Source organism: Bombina bombina, chromosome 5 (assembly GCF_027579735.1).
Source record: "Bombina bombina isolate aBomBom1 chromosome 5, aBomBom1.pri, whole genome shotgun sequence".
NCBI classification, from domain to species: Eukaryota; Metazoa; Chordata; class Amphibia; order Anura; family Bombinatoridae; genus Bombina; species Bombina bombina.
The window spans coordinates 9,491,264-9,514,382 of NC_069503.1; the positions used below are offsets into that span (position 1 = coordinate 9,491,264).

At 39.9% G+C, this 23,119-nt stretch overlaps 1 protein-coding gene across 1 annotated transcript in view; it reads right to left on the minus strand.

Moving 5' to 3' along the window:
• The window catches only part of KCNH2 (potassium voltage-gated channel subfamily H member 2), a 1,055,144-nt gene that overhangs the window by 35,372 nt on the left and 996,653 nt on the right, over positions 1-23,119 (minus strand). The window contains exons 13-14 of the mRNA XM_053713258.1: positions 16,341-16,616; positions 14,598-14,784 (exon numbers count right to left, since the gene is read on the minus strand). Of these exons, the coding sequence (XP_053569233.1) occupies positions 14,598-14,784; positions 16,341-16,616 (463 nt within the window). The remainder of the gene's footprint in view (positions 1-14,597; positions 14,785-16,340; positions 16,617-23,119) is intronic.

Consider the following 23,119-nt stretch of genomic DNA (forward strand, 5'->3'; position numbering starts at 1 on the left):
CACCAGCAGACAAACAGCACACCATGTAACACCAGCAGACAAACAGCACATCATGAGAAACCAGCAGACAAACAGCACATCATGTGACATTAGTAGACAAACAACACATCATGTGACACCAGTAGACAAACAACACATCATGTGAGACCAGCAGACAAACAGCACATCATGTAACACCAGCAGACAAACAACACATCATGTGACACCAGTAGACAAACAACACATCATGTGAGACCAGCAGACAAACAGCACATCATGTAACACCAGCAGACAAACAACACATCATGTGACACCAGCAGACAAACAGCACATCATGTAACACCAGCAGACAAACAGCACATCATGTGACACCAGCAGACAAACAGCACATCATGTGACATTAGTAGACAAACAACACATCATGTGAGACCAGCAGACAAACAGCACATCATGTGACACCAGCAGACAAACAGCACATCATGTGACATTAGTAGACAAACAGCACATCATGTGGCACCAGCAGACAAACAGCACATCATGTGACACCAGCAGACAAACAGCACATCATGTGACATTAGTAGACAAACAGCACATCATGTGACACCAGCAGACAAACAGCACATCATGTGACACCAGTAGACAAACAGCACATCATGTGACACCAGCAGACAAACAGCACATCATGTGAGACCAGCAGACAAACAGCACATCATGTGACACCAGCAGACAAACAGCACATCATGTGACACCAGTAGACAAACAGCACATCATGTGACACCAGTAGACAAACAGCACATCATGTGACACCAGCAGACAAACAGCACATCATGTAACACCAGTAGACAAACAGCACATCATGTGACACCAGCAGACAAACAGCACATCATGTGACACCAGCAGACAAACAGCACATCATGTAACACCAGTAGACAGACAAACAGCACATCATGTGAGACCAGCAGACAAACAACACATCATGTGACACCAGCAGACAAACAGCACATCATGTGACACCAGCAGACAAACAGCACATCATGTGACACCAGTAGACAAACAGCACATCATGTGACACCAGCAGACAAACAGCACATCATGTGACACCAGCAGACAAACAGCACATCATGTAACACCAGTAGAGAAACAGCACATCATGTGACACCAGCAGACAAACAGCACATCATGTGACACCAGCAGACAAACAGCACATCATGTGACACCAGTAGACAAACAGCACATCATGTGACACCAGCAGACAAACAGCACATCATGTGACACCAGCAGACAAACAACACATCATGTGACACCAGCAGACAAACAGCACATCATGTGACACCAGCAGACAAACAGCACATCATGTGACACCAGCAGACAAACAGCACATCATGTAACACCAGTAGACAAACAGCACATCATGTGACACCAGCAGACAAACAGCACATCATGTGACACCAGCAGACAAACAGCACATCATGTGACACCAGTAGACAAACAGCACATCATGTGACACCAGCAGACAAACAGCACATCATGTGACACCAGCAGACAAACAGCACATCATGTAACACCAGCAGACAAACAGCACATCATGTAACACCAGCAGACAAACAACACATCATGTAACACCAGCAGACAAACAGCATATCATGTGACACCAGCAAACAGCACATTATGTGACACCAGGAGACAAACAGCACATCATGTAACACCAGCAGACAAACAGCACATCATGTGACACCAGCAAACAAACAGCACATCATATGACACCAGTAGACAAACAGCACATCATGTGACACCAGCAAACAGCACATCATGTGACACCAGTAGACAAACAGCACATCATGTGACACCAGTAGACAAACAGCACACCATGTGACACCAGCAGACAAACAGCACATCATGTGACACCAGCAGACAAACAGCACATCATGTGACACCAGCAGACAAACAGCACATCATGTAACACCAGCAGACAAACAACACATCATGTAACACCAGCAGACAAACAGCATATCATGTGACACCAGCAAACAGCACATCATGTGACACCAGTAGACAAACAGCACACCATATGACACCAGCAGACAAACAGCACATCATGTAACACCAGCAGACAAACAGCATATCATGTGACACCAGCAAACAGCACATTATGTGACACCAGGAGACAAACAGCACATCATGTGACACCAGCAGATAAACAGCACATCATGTGACACCAGCAAACAGCACATCATGTGACACCAGTAGACGAACAGCACACCATGTGACACCAGCAGACAAACAGCACATCATGTAACACCAGCAGACAAACAGCACATCATGTGACACCAGTAGACAAACAGCACATCATGTGAGACCAGCAGACAAACAGCACATCATGTGAGACCAGCAGACAAACAGCACATCATGTGACACCAGTAGACAAACAGCACATCATGTGACACCAGCAGACAAACAGCACATCATGTGACACCAGCAGACAAACAGCACATCATGTGACACCAGTAGACAAACAGCACATCATGTGACACCAGCAGACAAACAGCACATCATGTGACACCAGTAGACAAACAGCACATCATGTGACACCAGTAGACAAACAGCACATCATGTGACACCAGCAGACAAACAACACATCATGTAACACCAGCAGACAAACAGCACATCATGTGACACCAGCAGACAAACAGCACATCATGTGACCCCAGTAGACAAACAGCACATCATGTGACACCAGCAGACAAACAGCACATCATGTAACACTAGCAGACAAACAGCACATCATGTGACACCAGTAGACAAACAGCAAATCATGTAACACCAGCAGACAAACAGCACATCATGTGACACCAGCAGACAAACAGCACATCATGTGACACCAGCAGACAAACAGCACATCATGTGACATTAGTAGACAAACAGCACATCATGTGACACCAGCAGACAAACAGCACATCATGTAACACCAGCAGACAAACAGCACATCATGTGACAGCAGCAGACAAACAGCACATCATGTGACACCAGCAGACAAACAGCACATCATGTGACACCAGCAGACAAACAGCACATCATGTAACACCAGCAGACAAACAGCACATCATGTAACACCAGCAGACAAACAGCACATCATGTGACACCAGTAGACAAACAGCACATCATGTAACACCAGCAGACAAACAACACATCATGTGACACCAGCAGACAAACAGCACATCATGTGACACCAGCAGACAAACAGCACATCATGTAACACCAGTAGACAAACAGCACATCATGTGACACCAGTAGACAAACAGCACATCATGTGACACCAGCAGACAAACAGCACATCATGAGAAACCAGCAGACAAACAGCACATCATGTGACACCAGCAGACAAACAGCACATCATGTAACAACAGTAGACAAACAGCACATCATGTGACACCAGCAGACAAACAGCACATCATGTGACACCAGCAGTTAAAGAGCACATCATGTAACATCAGTAAACAAAAAGGAAATCATACAGTGAGGAACAAGCGCCTATATCAGATAGTACAGTGAGGAACAAGCGCCTATATCAGATAGTACAGTGAGGTACAAACACCTATATCAGATTGTATAATGAGGAACAAGCACCTATATCAGATAAGTACAGTGAGGAACAAACAACTATATCAATTAGTACAGTGAGGAACAAAGAACTATATCAGATAGTACAGTGAGGAACAAACAACTATATCAGATAGTATAGTGAGGAACCAACACCTATATCAGATAGTACAGTGAGGAACAAGCACCTATTTAAGATAGCATAGTGAGGAACAAGCACCTATATCAGCTAGTACAGTGAGCAACAAGCACCTATATCTGTCAGTACAGTGAGGAACAAGCACCTATTTAAGATAGTATAGTGAGGAACAAGAACCTATATCAGCTAGTACAGTGATGAACAAGCACCTATATCAGTCAGTACAGTGAGGAACAAGCACCTATGTCTGTCAGTACAGTGAGGAACAAGAACACATATGAGTCAGTACAGTGAGAAACAAGCACCCATATCAGTCAGTGCAGTGAGGAACAAGCACCTATGTCTGTCAGTACAGTGAGGAACAAACACCTATATCAGTCAGTACAGTGAGGAACAAATACCCATATCAGTTAGTACAGTGAGGAACAAGCACCCATATCAGAAAGTACAGTGAGGAACAAGCACCCATATCAGTTAGTACAGTGAGGAACAAGCATCTATTTTCGTCAGTACAGTGAGGAACAAATACCTATGTCTGACAGTACAATAAGAAACAAGCACCTATGTCCGTCAGTACAGAGAGGGACAAGCACCCATATCAGATAGAACAGTGAGGAACAAGCACCCATATCAGTTAGTACAGTGAGGAACAAGCACCCATATCAGTTAGTACAGTGAGGAACAAGCACCTATGTCCGTCAGTACAGTGAGAAACAACCACCCATATCAGTTAGTACAGTGAGGAACAAGCACCTATGTTTGTCAGTATAGTGAGGAACAAGCACCTATGTCAGTTAGTACAGTGAGGAACAAGCACCTATGTTTGTCAGTATAGTGAGGAACAAGCACCTATGTCAGTCAGTACAGTGAGCAACAAGCACCTATGTCAGTCAGTAAAGTGAGGGACAAGTACAGTGATGGACAAGCACCCATATCATATAGTACAGTAAGGAACAATGACCCATATCAGTTAGTACAGTGAAGAACAAGCACCTATGTTTGTCAGTATAGTGAGGAACAAGCACCTATGTTTGTCAGTACAGAGAGGAACAAGCACCCATAGCAGTCAGTACAGTGAGGAACAAGCACCTATGATGAGGAACAAGCACACATATGAGTCAGTACAATGAGGAACAAGCACCTATATCAGTCAGTACAGTGAGGAACAAGCACCCATATCAGTTAGTACAGTAAGGAACAAGCACCCATATCAGTCAGTACAGTGATGAACAAGCACCTATATCAGCTAGTACAGTGAGTAACAAGCACCCATGTCCGTCAGTACAGTGAAGAATAAGCACCTATGTCTGTCAGTACAGTGAGGAACAAGCACCTATGTCTGTTAGTACAGGAAGGTACAAGCACCTATATCAGATAGTACAGTGAGGAACAAGCACCCATATCAGCTAGTACAATGATGAACAAGCACCCATATCATATAGTACAGTAAGGAACAAGGACCCATATCCATTAGTACAGTGAGGAACAAGCACCTATGTTTGTCAGTATAGTGAGGAACAAGCACCCATATCAGTTAGCACAGTGATGAACAAGCACACATATCAGCTAGTACAGTGATGAACAAGCACCCATATCAGCTAGTACAGTGAGGAACAATCACCCATATCAGTTAGTACAATGAGGAACAAGCATCTATTTCCGTCAGTACAGTGAGGAACAAACACCTATGTGTGACAGTACAAAAAGGAAACAAGCACCTATGTCCGTCAGTACAGAGAGGAACAAGCACCCATATCAGCTAATACAGTGATGAACAAGCACCCATATCAGTTAGTACAGTGAGGAACAAGCACCTATGTCTGTCAGTACAGTGAGTAACAAGCACCCATATCAGTCAATACAGTGAGGAACAAGCACCTATATCAGTCAGTACAGTGATGAACAAGCACCCATATCAGTTAGCACAGTGATGAACAAGCACCCATACCATATACTACAGGGAGGAACAAGGACCCATATCAGTTAGTACAGTGATAAACAAGCACCCATATCAGATAGTACAGTGAAGAACAAGCACCCATAACAGTTAGTACAGTGAGGAACAAGCACCTATATCAGCTAATACAGTGAGGAACAAGCACCTACGTCCATCAGTACAGGGAGGAACAAACACCTATATCAGATAGTACAGTGAGGAACAAGCACCCATATCAGTTAGTTCAGTGAGGAACAAGCACCTATGTCTGTCAGTACAGTGAGGAACAAGCACCTATATCAGCTAGTACAGTGAGGAACAAGCACCTATGTCTGTTAGTACAGGGAGGAACAAGCACCTATATCAGCTAGTACAGTAAGGAACAAGCACCTATATCTGTCAGTACAGTGAGTAACAAGCACCCATATAAGTTAATACAGTGAGGAACAGGCACCTATGTCCGTCAGTACAGGGAGGAACAAGCACCTAAATCAGATAGTACAGTGAGGAACAAGCACCCATATCAGCTAGTACAGTGATGAACAAGCACCCATATCAGTTAGTACAGTAAGGAACAAGCACCTATGTCTGTCAGTACAGTGAGGAACAAGCACCCATATCAGTTAGCACAGTGATGAACAAGCACCCATATCATATAGTACAGTAAGTAACAAGGACCCATATCAGTTAGTACAGTGGGGAACAAGCACCTATGTTTGTCAGTATAATGAGGAAACAGCACCTATGTCTGTCAGTTCAGTGAGGAACAAGCACCCATATCAGTCAGTGCAGTGAGGAATAAGCACCTATGTCAGTCAGTACAGTGAGGAACAAGCACCTATGGTGAGGAACAAGCACACATATGATTCAGTACAGTGAGGAACAAGCACCCATATTAGTCAGTACAGTGAGAAACAGTGAGGAACAAGCATATCAGTTAGTACAGTGAGGAACAAGCACCTATGTCTGTCAGTATAGTTAGGAACAAGCACCCATATCAGTTAGCACAGTGATGAACAAGCACCTATATCATATACTACAGGGAGGAACAAGGACCCATATCAGTTAGTACAGTGAGGAACAAACACCTATGTTTGTCAGTATAGTGAGGAACAAGCACCTATGTCTGTCAGTACAGTGAGGAAAAAGCACCCATATCAGTCAGTACAGTGAGGAATAAGCACCTATGTCAGTCAGTACAGTGAGGAACAAGCACCTATGGTGTGGAACAAGCACACATATGATTCAGTACAGTGAGGAACAAGCACCCATATTAGTCAGTACAGTGAGGAACAGTGAGGAACAAGCATATCAGTTAGTACAGTGAGGAACAAGCACCTATGTCTGTCAGTATAGTTAGGAACAAGCACCCATATCAGTTAGCACAGTGATGAACAAGCACCTATATCATATACTACAGGGAGGAACAAGGACCCATATCAGTTAGTACAGTGAGGAACAAACACCTATGTTTGTCAGTATAGTGAGGAACAAGCACCTATGTCTGTCAGTACAGTGAGGAACAAGCACCTATGTCTGTCAGTACAGTGAGGAACAAGCACCCATATCAGTCAGTACAGTGAGGAACAAGCACCTATATCAGTCAGTACAGTGAGGAACAAGCACCTATGGTGAGGAACAAGCACCTATATCAGTCAGTACAGTGAGGAACAAGCACCCATATCATATAGTACAGTAAGGAACAAGGACCGATATCAGCTAGTACAGTGAGGAACAAGCACCCATATCATATAGTACAGTAAGGAACAAGGACCCATATCAGTTAGTACAGTGGGGAACAAGCACCTATGTTTGTCAGTATAATGAGGAAACAGCACCTATGTCTGTCATATAGTACAGTAAGGAACAAGGACCGATATCAGCTAGTACAGTGAGGAACAAGCACCCATATCATATAGTACAGTAAGGAACAAGGACCGATATCAGCTAGTACAGTGAGGAACAAGCACCCATATCATATAGTAAAGTAAGGAACAAGGACCGATATCAGCTAGTACAGTGAGGAACAAGCACCCATATCATATAGTACAGTAAGGAACAAGGACCCATATCAGTCAGTACAGTGAGGAACAAGCACCCATATCATATAGTACAGTAAGGAACAAGGACCGATATCAGCTAGTACAGTGAGGAACAAGCACCCATATCATATAGTACAGTAAGGAACAAGGACCGATATCAGCTAGTACAGTGAGGAACAAGCACCCATATCATATAGTACAGTGAGGAACAAGCACCCATATCAGTCAGTACAGTGAGGAATAAGCACCTATGTCAGTCAGTACAGTGAGGAACAAGCACCTATGGTGAGGAACAAGCACACATATGATTCAGTACAGTGAGGAACAAGCACCCATATTAGTCAGTACAGTGAGGAACAAGCATATCAGTACAGTGAGGAACAAGCACCTATGTCTGTCAGTATAGCTAGGAACAAGCACCCATATCAGTTAGCACAGTGATGAACAAGCACCTATATCATATACTACAGGGAGGAACAAGGACCCATATCAGTTAGTACAGTGAGGAACAAACACCTATGTTTGTCAGTATAGTGAGGAACAAGCACCTATGTCTGTCAGTACAGTGAGGAACAAGCACCTATGTCTGTCAGTACAGTGAGGAACAAGCACCCATATCAGTCAGTACAGTGAGGAACAAGCACCTATATCAGTCAGTACAGTGAGGAACAAGCACCTATATCAGTCAGTACAGTGAGGAACAAGCACCCATATATAGTACAGTAAGGAACAAGGACCCATATCAGCTAGTACAGTGAGGAACAGGCACCTATGTCTGTCAGTACAGTGAGTAACACGCACCCATATCAGCTAGTACAGTGATGAACAAGCACCCATATCATATAGTACAGTAAGGAACAAGGACCCATATCAGCTAGTACAGTGAGGAACAAGCACCCATATAAGTTAGTACAGTGAGGAACAAGCACCTATGTCAGTCAGTACAGTGAGGAATAAGCACCTATGTCAGTCAGTGCAGTGAGGAACAAGTACCCATATCAGTTAGCACAGTGATGAACAAGCACCCATATCATATAGTATAGTAAGGAACAAGGACCCATATCAGTTAGTACAGTGAGTAACAAACACCTATGTTTGTCAGTATAGTGAGGAACAAGCACCCATATCAGTCAGTACAGTGAGGAATAAGCACCTATGTCAGTCAGTACAGTGAGGAACAAGCACCTATGGTGAGGAACAAGCACACATGATTCAGTACAGTGAGGAACATGCACCCATATCAGTCAGAACAGTGAGGAACAAGCACCTATATCAGTCAGTACAGTGATGAACAAGCACGCATATCAGCTAGTACAGTGAGGAACAAGCACCTATGTCTGTCAGTAAAGTGAGGAACAAGCATCCATATCAGTTAGTACAGTGAGTAACAAGCACCCATATAAGACAGTACAGTGAGGAACAAGCATCCATATCAGTTAGTACAGTGAGGATCAAGCACCCATATCAGTCAGTACAGTGATGAACAAGCACCTATATCTGTTAGTACAGTGAGGAACAAGCACCCATATCAGTCAGTACAGTGAGTAACAAGCACCCATATCAGTTAGTACAGTGAGGAACAAGCACCTATGTCTGTCAGTACAGTGAGGAAAAAGCACCCATATCAGTTAGTATAGTGAGAACAAGCACCCATATCAGCTAGTACAGTGATAAACAAGCACCCATATCAGATAGTACAGTGAGGAACAAACACCTATGTCTGACAGTACAATAAGAAACAAGCACCTATGTCCGTCAGTACATAGAGGAACAAGCACCCATATCAGCTAGTACAGTGATGAACAAGCACCTATGTCTGTCAGTACAGTGAGGAACAAGCACCTATATCAGCTAGTACAGTGAGGAACAAGCACCTATGTCCGTCAGTACAGGGAGGAACAAGCACCTATATCAGATAGTACAGTGAGGAACAAGCACCCATATCAGCTAGTACAGTGATGAACAAGCACCCATATCAGATAGTACAGTGAGGAACAAGCACCCATAACAGTTAGTACAGTGAGGAACAAGCACCTATGTCTGTCAGTACAGTGAGGAACAAGCACCTATATCAGCTAGTACAGTGAGGAACAAGCACCTATGTCCGTCAGTACAGGGAGGAACAAGCACCTATATCAGATAGTACAGTGAGGAACAAGCACCCATATCAGCTAGTACAGTGATGAACAAGCACCCATATCAGTTAGTACAGTGAGGAACAAGCACCTATGTCTGTCAGTACAGTGAGGAACAAGCACCCATATCAGTTAGTACAGTGATGAACAAGCACCCATACCATATAGTACAGTAAGGAACAAGGACCCATACCAGTTAGTACAGTGAGGAACAAGCACATATGTTTGTCAGTATATTGAGGAACAAGCACCTATGTCTGTCAGTACAGTGAGGAACAAGCACCCATATCAGTCAGTACAGTAAGGAACAAGCACCTATGTCAGTCAGTACAGTGAGGAACAAGCACCTATGGTGTGGAACAAGCACACGAGTCAGTACAGTGAGGAACAAGCACCCATATCAGTCAGTACAGTGAGGAACAAGCACCTATGGTGAGGAACAAGCACCCATATCAGTCAGTACAGTAAGGAACAAGCACCCATATCAGTTAGTACAGTGAGGAACAAGCACCTATATCAGATAGTACAGTGAGGAACAAGCACATATGTTGAGGAGCCAGCACCTATATTAGTCAGTACAGTAAAGAACAAGCACCTATTGTGAGGAACAAGCACCTATGTCAGTCAGTACAGTGAGGAACAAGCACCTATATCAGTCAGTACAGTGAGGAACAAGCACCCACATCAGTCAGTACAGTGAGGAACACGCACCCATATCAGTCAGTACAGTGAGGAACAAGCACCCATATCAGTCAGTACAGCGAGGAACAAGCACCTATATCAGTCAGTACAGTGAGGAACAAGCACCTATGTCAGTCAGTACAGTGAGGAACAAGCACCCATATCAGTCAGTACATTGAGGAACCAGCACCTACATCAGTCAGTACAGTGAGGAATAAGCACCTATTGTAAGGAACAAGCACCTATGTCAGTCAGTACAGTAAGGAACAAGCACCCATATCTATCAGTACAGTAAGGAACAAGCACCCATATCAGTCAGTACAGTGAGGAACAAGCACCTATGTCAGTCAGTACAGTGATGAATAAGCACCTATTGTGAGGAACAAGCACCTATGTCAGTCAGTACAGTGAGGAACAAACACCCATATCAGTCAGTACAGTGAGGAACAAGCACCTATATCAGTCAGTACAGTGAGGAACAAGCACCTATTGTAAGTAACAAGGACCTATGTCAGTCAGTACAGTAAGGAACAAGCACCCATATCAGTCAGTACAGTGAGTAACAAGCACCCATATCAGTCAGTACAGTGAGGAACAAGCACCTATGTCAGTCAGTACAGTGAGGAACAAGCACCTATTGTAAGGAACAAGCACCTATGTCAGTCAGTACAGTGAGGAACAAGAACCCATATCAGTCAGTACAATGAGAAACAAGCACCCATATCAGTCAGTACAGTGAGGAACAAGCACCTATTGTAAGGAACAAGCACCCATATCAGTCAGTACAGTGAGGAACAAGCACCCATATCAGTCAGTACAGTAAGGAACAAGCACCCATATCAATCAGTACAGTGAGGAACAAGCACCCATATCAATCAGTACAGTGAGGAACAAGCACCCATATCAGTCAGTACAGTGAGGAACAAGCACCCATATCAGGCAGTACAGTGAGGAACAGCACCTATGTCAGTCAGTACAGTATAATTAAATTGCTGAATTTAAAACAGCAACAATATTGTTGCCAATGTAACTGTAGTAACTTAGTAATACACATTTAATTTGTGAGATGGCAACAAACTGCATCACATAAAAGTGGTATGTTACTAGAAATGATATAGACAATAGCAAAATCACAAGACTTTATATCAGAGGCTGAACTAGCAACCATTATTATTACAGAACACTATCATCTATCAGACCATTGCGATATTCTATTAAATTGTAAATTGAATCTGGATACTGACATTGGTGTTAACATTACATTATAATTGTGTTTCCTTATACTACATACAAATAATGATGGCCAGATGCAGCAATCGCTCATGATATAACATTTTAATATTTCACCCATCTTTTAATGAGATTATTAAAAATTAAATTTTGCCTCAAATTTAGTCCGGGCACAGCGTGCTATTAGGCTCTCTCTTTTTTTTGGAACTCTTTACAAATCCTTTCCTTGAAATACCAGACACTGCTGCCTGAAGGACTTTCCTACCAAACGGAGCGTATGTTGCTGCAATGTGTTCAATATAAGCCTCATTATGAAAATTCCAGAAGCGGGAACTGAAAAATGAGCAATAATGTGTTTTGTAAAAAACTATCGCTCCTCCAAGCAAACCTCTGTAATCATGAGATTTAGGCAAAAAGCTAAAGAAACGACAGATGTAGCCTTCTGACCTTTACATGGACCAAGGGACAAACAAATGAAAGCATTGTCTAAAAACCTTTTGTCATTTAGAGGTAGGATTCTAATGCTCTTACAATATCTACATTAAGGGGCCATCAAATTAATTATTTGGATTGGACAAGGAGATGGGCTATAATCTCCTGATTGATGTTATCCAAAAAATCAATTTAGGAAAAAAATCATATTGAGTTTTTAAAAACTTATTTTGATGAAAATAAGAAAAGAAAGTTTGCATTGGAGACAAGTAATTAGTGAAATAGAATCTATATTGGGAATTGTGTTCCCTCTAGATTCCTTGATATGGCTTTTAAATAAATCCCCAAACATCAAATATAAACCTTATCAGCGTCTATTTACGATTATGACCAATGGAGCAAAGCAACCGATTGCAAAAAATTGAAAACATAACAGGGCTCCTCCACTAGTTATGTGGGTGGGGAAGGTAACTGATTTGATAGAATTAGAATAATATTACTACTGTACCTTAAAAATGAAAAAATGGAAATTTATGCAGAAATGTCCCAAACTTGGGAAGCATATATATACTAGGTAAACAAGAAAAATCAGCAACATAAATACATGAAAGATAGAAGAAATAGCTGAGGGACTGCGGACGGGACAGGACTCACCCCCCCCCTTTTTTTTTTTTTTTTTTAATATATATAATTTATTTAAATTTTTACCCTTTTAGGTTTTTATGGTTTTTGCTCTTTCTTAAATATGACAAGTTTATTAGAAAACTCCCTATAGGGCTTCGGTCGCAATAGGGGGTCTTGGCAGAAATCCGGGGTTCTACCCCATTTAAAGTGACAATTTGTTAGATTTAGTTATACGATAAAATGTAACAACTGTTGGAAATGTAACTCAGAGCAGCTGCGTCTCCTGAAATATGTATGATTTTATTTAATTACCAATAAAGTTGTTTGGAAAAAAAAAAAAGAAAAAAAAAAGAAAAGAAAGTTTGCAAGAAATAGCAAAACATTTAGGGAAAGTCTTCCGGCAGAAGATATTGCTAAAAGCAACAAAAACTTCCAAGACATAAAGCTAAATTCCAAAGCCTGCAAGTTCTAAAAGAGAAACCTGTAAAGTTTGTCAAAAATAAAAAATGTTTAAAGGGACACGAAACCCACATTTTTATGATTCAGAAAGGGCTTTTAATTTTAAACAACTTTCCAATGTACTTCTATGATCTAATTTGTTTTGTTCTCTTGGTATCCTTTTGTTGAAAAGCATACCTAGGTAGGCTCAGGAGCTGCTTATTGGTGTCCGTGCATATATGCCTCATGTTATTGGCTCAGCCATGTGCATTGCTGTATATCCAACAAAGAATTCCAAGAGAATAAAGTAATATATTTGCTAGTGAGGACAAAGGGAAGACAATGATGGATGAGTTCTAGTAAGTCCATGACTGAGTCAGGTCACAGGACAGTCAAGGCAGGGCACAAACACCTGTTGTGATGTTATGTTAAGGGTTAGTTTTTGTATATACAAGGGTTGGTAAAACTAGAAGCACATTGCAGAACTCATCAGAATGATAACAGATTTGCTGGTGAGGACAAAGGGAAGACAATGACGGATGAGATCTAGTAAGTCCATGACTGAGTCAGGTCACAGGACAGTCAGGGCAGGGCACAAACACCTGTTGTGATGTCATGTTAAGGGTTAGTTTCTGTATATACAAGGGTTGGTAAAACTAGAAGCACATTGCAGAACTCATCAGAATGATAACAGATTTGCTGGTGAGGACAAAGAGAAGACAATGACGGATGAGTTCTAGTAAGTCCATGACTGAGTCAGGTCACAGGACAGTCAGGGCAGGGCACAAACACCTGTTGTGATGTTATGTTAAGGGTTAGTTTTTGTATATACAAGGGTTGGTAAAACTAGAAGCACATTGCAGAATTCATCAGAATGATAACAGATTTGCTGGTGAGGACAAAGGGAAGACAATGACGGATGAGATCTAGTAAGTCCATGACTGAGTCAGGTCACAGGACAGTCAGGGCAGGGCACAAACACCTGTTGTGATGTTATGTTAAGGGTTAGTTTCTGTATATACAAGGGTTGGTAAAACTAGAAGCACATTGCAGAACTCATCAGAATGATAACAGATTTGCTGGTGAGGACAAAAAGAAGACAATGACAGATGAGATCTAGTAAGTCCATGACTGAGTCAGGTCACAGGACAGTCAGGGCAGGGCACAAACACCTGTTGTGATGTCATGTTAAGGGTTAGTTTCTGTATATACAAGGGTTGGTAAAACTAGAAGCACATTGCAGAATTCATCAGAATGATAACAGATTTGCTGGTGAGGACAAAGAGAAGACAATGACGGATGAGATCTAGTAAGTCCATGACTGAGTCAGGTCACAGGACAGTCAGGGGAGTGCACACACACACCTGTTTAGTTGCTTCTGTAGGAGATCCAGCCTGTTCCCCAGTTCACATTTCTGCCGTCGGCTTATGGAAGGCACAGGGGCACTGAGAGTAGCGTGGGTAGGAATGGTGCAGCGTGGCAGCTCCTGGTACTCACGTCCACCTCTGTCCCCCCAAAAGCTAAAGATGTTTGAGACCCCAGAAAAAGCCCCTGAAAGAGGAATGGGAGAAACACCAGTTTGATACAGATTTTACCCTAAGTCATTAAGCTTTTCTGTCTTTTGTTACAATTTTAGAGCTGCAAAAGAATTAACCAGCACAACTGGTATAACATGATATCGGCTTAAAGGGACACGATACCCAAATGTTGAAGCACTTAAAAATGATGCAGCATATCTGTAAAAAGATGAATATCACCGGAACAAACCTCACAATTTCCTCAGTAGCCACATCTTATTGTAAAGGAACTTTAAGAAAACACTCAAGATGCTGGTCCATGGACTTGCAAGGGAGCTAACATCTGACATGCACAGACATTTTATTACCTTACTCACTTTATGGAAGTTTACTATGAAATTTTGTGAGATCACAAGAAAGCAAAGTGTGACATCATCACTGATGAAGCTCATTGGCCGTTTTTTTTAATCCTGCAGCTGACAGTAGCTAAAGAATAACTGATTACTCTGCACTTACTATTGTGAGAAATTTTGAGGAAAAATTTCTTTATATGGAGATGTTCATGTGATATTCTCTTGTCAGCTTTTTACATCTACACTGCATCACTTTCAAGTCATGTATCATATGAGTATTATGTCCCTTTAAGTTTTTTTTTTACCAGGTTTTCCAACTTCCTCCTTCACTTTTTCAAATGAAGGTATCAAATGTAACCCTAATGCCATTTGTGTTTAACACTTGTCATCTTGGTACATTAGTCTTATTGTCACTTACAAGCTCTAAACCTATGGCGTAAAAGATTAGCCGTGCAAATATATTTATAAATATGTCAAACTATTTCATTTACATCTATGTCAGACTCAGGTTTAGTTAATATTAAATAATATGTTTATAAAATAATGATTTTTTTAATACTTCTCATGTATTATTATATGTTATATTTATAGGTGCCTATTACATATACAGTATTGGAGTCAATGTTGTTTTTCAATATTTATATCATTGTATTGCAGATGTGCATGTTTTTCATATTTTAAAGGGCATTCTTATGCTGTACGCCTTGTGCATATGAATGGTCTCAATGTAAACTGAGCACAACGTTTCATTTTCTAGCTACCATTGACTTCTCCACTGTAGTAATTTGGTTAGCGCATAACGAAAATGACAGCTTTATAAACTGGCAGCTTAATGACTACCGGCCTGGGTGAAAAGCATTCATCTTTATAAAATATAAAAGCACCCTACGCATTTTGCACGTTTTGTCTCCTAATAATGTCTCTGTCTGAGATAAACTCGATGTCGCCCTCTTTCTCTTCTGCAAGATGAGCAGAGGGCATATAGGACATTTGCTCTGTGGGCCGAGGCCAGTTACAGGCAGCTGCTTGTTGCCCTGAGCACTATTATTTGTGCACGAGCAAGCCATGTCCTGACACTCATTGCATTACTGTATCTGTGAGATCAGTCAGGGGGAGGAGTGGGCAGGTCTGCCCAGGCCTATTTTTGTTCCTAGTCACTTTTTATCACTTTTTTCACAAGGGGCTTCACCCTAATCACTTGCTACCTAATACTATGAGCATGTAGTACAGTCAGTACCTGACAGATGATTGCACACATTCCCATTGCCTTGCTCCCCCTCCACATTGCCCCCGTTAGGTGAGGTGAAGTTGGCATTGCTACATGTTGCTCGTGTCGGTGACAGCTCAATGGTGTTTGAGACGGGAACAGGCTGCTCGTCATCACTGGAAGAACTGGAGGGTGTGCTACTGTGTGGCTCATCCCACTCTGAACCCTTTGCATCGGGCACAGAGTTATTCCTACCCAGGCGCACTGGCCTTTGGCCTTTCTTCACTTCACCAGCATTATCTGCATCTGAAATACAGAAAACACAAAGATACAGTGTCCTTAGGCAACTAAACTTTCACTTCTCTCTCTCTTTAAATACTGATTTTCTATTTGAGTAACCAGTTATATCCAGGTGAGTATTTGTATGTTTGGAAACCTTGAGGATTTTTGCTGATGTTATCCCAAGCAACAGAGTTACCACTGATATTACTTATTATTATTATCGGTTATTTGTAGAGCGCCAACAGATTCCGCAGCGCTAATATAAGAATAAGTATTGATCAAGTTGTTTCTTTTCCTTGGGAAATGAGATATAAATTGTATGAACTAAAATACTAGTTAAGATAAATATGTTGTAACAGTTTGCTGCTCCTATTTCTGTTAATGTAAAGTGTCTGATCTATATGTAGATATCTAGTAGAACGTGTATCTGTGTAAACATGTCTGATCTATATGTAGATATCTAGTGGAACGTGTATCTGTGTAAACATGTCTGATCTATATGTAGATATCTAGTAGAACGTGTATCTGTGTAAACATGTCTGATCTATATGTAGATATCTAGTGGAACGTGTATCTGTGTAAACATGTCTGATCTATATGTAGATATCTAGTAGAACGTGCAGAGTGTGTATCTGTGTAAACATGTCTGATCTATATGTAGATATCTAGTAGAACGTGTAGAGTGTGTATCTGTGTAAACATGTCTGATCTATATGTAGATGTCTAGTAGAACGTGTATCTGTGTAAACATGTCTGATATATATGTAGATATCTAGTAGAACGTGTAGAGTGTGTGTCTGTGTAAACGTGTCTGATCTATATGTAGATATTTAGTAGAACTTGTAGAGTGTGTATCTGTGTAAACGTGTCTGATCTATATGTAGGTATCTAGTAGAATGTGCAGAGTGTGTATCTGTGTAAACATGTCTGATCTATATGTAGATATCTAGTAGAACGTGTATCTGTGTAAACATGTCTGATCTATATGTAGATATCTAGTAGAACGTGTAGAGTGTGTTTCTGTGTAAACATGTCTGATCTATATGTAGATATCTAGTAGAACGTGTAAAGTGTGTGTCTGTGTAAACGTGTCTGATCTATATGTAGATATTTAGTAGAACTTGTAGAGTGTGTATCTGTGTAAACGTGTCTGATCTATGTGTAGGTATCTAGTATAACGTGTAGAGCGTGTATCTGTGTAAACGTGTCTGATCAATATGTAGATATCTAGTAGAACGTGTATCTGTGTAAACGTGTCTGATCTATATGTAGATATCTAGTAGAACGTGTATCTGTGTAAACATGTCTGATCTATATGTAGATATCTAGTAGAACGTGTATCTGTATAAACATGTCTGATCTATATGTAGATATCTAGTAGAATGAGTAGAGTGTGTATCTGTGTAAATGTGTCTGATCTATATGTCGATATCTAGTAGAACGTGTAGAGTGTGTATCTGTGTAAACATGTCTGAGCTATATGTAGATATCTAGTAGAACGTGTATCTGTGTAAACATGTCTGATCTATATGAAGATCTCTAGTAGAACGTGCAGAGTGTGTTTCTGTGTAAACGTGTCTGATCTATATGTAGATATCTAGTAGAACTTGTAGAGTGTGTATCTGTTTAAACGTGTCTGATCTATATGTAGATATCTAGTAGAACGTGTAGAGGGTGTATCTGTGTAAACGTTTCTGATCTATATGTATATATCTAGTAGCACGTGTAGAGTGTCTATCTGTGTAAACGTGTCTGATCTATATGTATATATCTAGTAGAACGTGTAGAGTGTGTATCTGTGTAAATGTGTCTGATCTATATGTAGATATCTAGTAGAACGTGTATCTGTGTAAACATGTCTGAGCTATATGTAGATATCTAGTAGAACGTGTATCTGTGTAAACGTGTCTGATCTATATGTAGATATCTAGTAGAACGTGTATCTGTGTAAACGTGTCTGATCTATATGTAAATATCTAGTAGAACGTGTAGAGGGTGTATCTGTGTTAACGTTTCTGATCTATATATATATATATGTAGTAGCACGTGTAGAGTGTGTATCTGTGTAAACGTGTCTGATCTATATGTAGGTATCTAGTAGAATGTGCAGAGTGTGTATCTGTGTAAACATGTCTGATCTATATGTAGATATCTAGTAGAACGTGTATCTGTGTAAACATGTCTGATCTATATGTAGATATCTAGTAGAACGTGTAGAGTGTGTTTCTGTGTAAACATGTCTGATCTATATGTAGATATCTAGTAGAACGTGTAGAGTGTGTGTCTGTGTAAACGTGTCTGATCTATATGTAGATATTTAGTAGAACTTGTAGAGTGTGTATCTGTGTAAACGTGTCTGATCTATGTGTAGGTATCTAGTAGAACGTGTAGAGCGTGTATCTGTGTAAACGTGTCTGATCTATATGTAGATATCTAGTAGAACGTGTATCTGTGTAAACGTGTCTGATCTATATGTAGATATCTAGTAGAACGTGTATCTGTGTAAACATGTCTGATCTATATGTAGATATCTAGTAGAACGTGTATCTGTATAAACATGTCTGATCTATATGTAGATATCTAGTAGAACGTGTAGAGTGTGTATCTGTGTAAATGTGTCTGATCTATATGTCGATATCTAGTAGAACGTGTAGAGTGTGTATCTGTGTAAACATGTCTGAGCTATATGTAGATATCTAGTAGAACGTGTATCTGTGTAAACATGTCTGATCTATATGAAGATCTCTAGTAGAACGTGCAGAGTGTGTTTCTGTGTAAACGTGTCTGATCTATATGTAGATATCTAGTAGAACTTGTAGAGTGTGTATCTGTTTAAACGTGTCTGATCTATATATAGATATCTAGTAGAACGTGTAGAGGGTGTATCTGTGTAAACGTTTCTGATCTATATGTATATATCTAGTAGCACGTGTAGAGTGTCTATCTGTGTAAACGTGTCTGATCTATATGTATATATCTAGTAGAACGTGTAGAGTGTGTATCTGTGTAAATGTGTCTGATCTATATGTAGATATCTAGTAGAACGTGTATCTGTGTAAACATGTCTGAGCTATATGTAGATATCTAGTAGAACGTGTATCTGTGTAAACGTGTCTGATCTATATGTAGATATCTAGTAGAACGTGTATCTGTGTAAACGTGTCTGATCTATATGTAAATATCTAGTAGAACGTGTAGAGGGTGTATCTGTGTTAACGTTTCTGATCTATATGTATATATCTAGTAGAACGTGTAGAGGGTGTATCTGTGTTAACGTTTCTGATCTATATGTATATATCTAGTAGAACGTGTAGAGGGTGTATCTGTGTTAACGTTTCTGATCTATATATATATATATATATATGTAGTAGCACGTGTAGAGTGTGTATCTGTGTAAACGTGTCTGATCTATATGTATATATCTAGTAGAACCTGTAGAGCGTGTATCTGTGTAAACGTTTCTGATCTATATGTAGATATCTAGTAGAACGTGTATCTGTGTAAACGTGTATGATCTATATGTAGATATCTAGTAGAGCGTGTATCTGTGTAAATGTTTCTGATCTATATGTAGATATCTAGTAGAACGTGTATCTGTGTAAACATGTCTGATCTATATGTAGATATCTAGTAGAACGTGTAGAGTGTGTTTCTGTGTAACTGTGTCTGATCTATATGTAGATATCTAGTAGAACGTGTAGAGAGTGTATCTGTGTTAACGTTTCTGATCTATATGTATATATCTAGTAGAACGTGTAGAGGGTGTATCTGTGTTAACGTTTCTGATCTATATATATATATCTAGTAGCACGTGTAGAGTGTCTATCTGTGTAAACGTGTCTGATCTATATGTATATATCTAGTAGAACGTGTAGAGTGTGTATCTGTGTAAATGTGTCTGATCTATATGTAGATATCTAGTAGAACGTGTAGAGGGTGTATCTGTGTAAACGTTTCTGATCTATATGTATATATCTAGTAGCACGTGTAGAGTGTCTATCTGTGTAAACGTGTCTGATCTATATGTATATATCTAGTAGAACGTGTAGAGTGTGTATCTGTGTAAATGTGTCTGATCTATATGTAGATATCTAGTAGAACGTGTATCTGTGTAAACATGTCTGAGCTATATGTAGATATCTAGTAGAACGTGTATCTGTGTAAACGTGTCTGATCTATATGTAGATATCTAGTAGAACGTGTATCTGTGTAAACGTGTCTGATCTATATGTAAATATCTAGTAGAACGTGTAGAGGGTGTATCTGTGTTAACGTTTCTGATCTATATGTATATATCTAGTAGAACGTGTAGAGGGTGTATCTGTGTTAGCGTTTCTGATCTATATGTATATATCTAGTAGAACGTGTAGAGGGTGTATCTGAGTTAACGTTTCTGATCTATATATATATATATGTAGTAGCACGTGTAGAGTGTGTATCTGTGTAAACGTGTCTGATCTATATGTATATATCTAGTAGAACCTGTAGAGCGTGTATCTGTGTAAACGTTTCTGATCTATATGTAGATATCTAGTAGAACGTGTATCTGTGTAAACGTGTCTGATCTATATGTAGATATCTAGTAGAGCGTGTATCTGTGTAAACGTTTCTGATCTATATGTAGATATCTAGTAGAACGTGTATCTGTGTAAACATGTCTGATCTATATGTAGATATCTAGTAGAACGTGTAGAGTGTGTTTCTGTGTAACTGTGTCTGATCTATATGTAGATATCTAGTAGAACGTGTAGAGGGTGTATCTGTGTTAACGTTTCTGATCTATATGTATATATCTAGTAGAACGTGTAGAGGGTGTATCTGTGTTGACGTTTCTGATCTATATATATATATATATATATATGTAGTAGCACGTGTAGAGTGTGTATCTGTGTAAACGTGTCTGATCTATATGTATATATCTAGTAGAACCTGTAGAGCGTGTATCTGTGTAAACGTTTCTGATCTATATGTAGATATCTAGTAGAACGTGTATCTGTGTAAACGTGTCTGATCTATATGTAGATATCTAGTAGAACGTGTATCTGTGTAAACGTGTCTGATCTATATGAAGATATCTAGTAGAACGTGTAGAGTGTGTTTCTGTGTAAATGTGTCTGATCTATATGTAGATATCTAGTAGAACGTGTAGAGTGTGTATCTGTGTAAACGTGTCTGATCTATATGTAGATATCTAGTAGAACGTGTAGAGTGTGTTTCTGTGTAAACGTGTCTGATCTATATGTAGATATCTAGTAGAACGTGTAGAGTGTGTTTCTGTGTAAACGTGTCTGATCTATATGTAGATATCTAGTAGAACGTGTAGAGTGTGTTTCTGTGTAAACGTGTCTGATCTATATGTAGATATCTAGTAGAACGTGTAGAGTGTGTGTCTGTGTAAACGTGTCTGATCTATATGTAGATATCTAGTAGAACGTGTATCTGTATAAACATGTCTGATCTATATGTAGATATCTAGTAGAACGTGTAGAGTGTGTTTCTGTGTAAACGTGTCTGATCTATATGTAGATATCTAGTAGAACGTGTAGAGTGTGTTTCTGTGTAAACGTGTCTGATCTATATGTAGATATCTAGTAGAACGTGTAGAGGGTGTTTCTGTGTAAACGTGTCTGATCTATATGTAGATATCTAGTAGAACGTGTAGAGTGTGTTTCTGTGTACAGTAAAGTGAACTTTACAAAGGACAGGCAATGGCCTTGGTGCAATAAAACACGTGTGTGAAACAAATTTCTCATGGAAAAAACTTTCTGTAACATCACTACTCAAAAACTGCGGAGTTGATAAAGATTTTACTTAAAGGGACATGAAACCCACATTTTCTCTTTTGTGAGTTAGAAAGAGCGTTCAATTTTAAAAAAACTTTCTAATTTACTTCTATTATCTAATTTGCTCCATTCTCTTGATATCCTTTTGATGAAAAGCATATCTAGATAGGCTCACTAGCTGTTGATTGGTGGCTGCACATAGATGCCTCGTGTGATTGGCTCACCCATGTGCATTGCTATTTCTTCAACGTAGGATATCTAAAGAATGAAGCAAATTAGATAAAAGAAGTAAATTGAAATGTTCTTTAATATTGTATTCTGAACCTGAATAATGAAAGAACATTTTTGGGTTTAGTGTCCTTTTAACAGCCTCAAGAAATAAATTAAACTCTATATAATCAGTGGAGCCAAATCTCTATCATAGCTGTTCTTAGCCCAAAAAGCGGGTTCCACTGTAAAGGACTCAGAAAAATTCCCTCAAAACCTTATAGAACAAATAAACGAAAAATAAGAATCCCACCAGAAAACAATAACCGCTATATATAGGTAAAAAAAGAAAACTAAAAAACATAAAGAAATAAAATATAAATGAGACAATCTCATTAGCTATAAAATAGTGAGGCAATAGACTATCAGGTCACGCATTGTGTACCTCACACAACTATAGAAGTTAATAGAGAGAATGACCGGTAAAGAAAAATGGAAATAGGTGAATCAAGGTTTTCTGAAACTAGAACATGATAT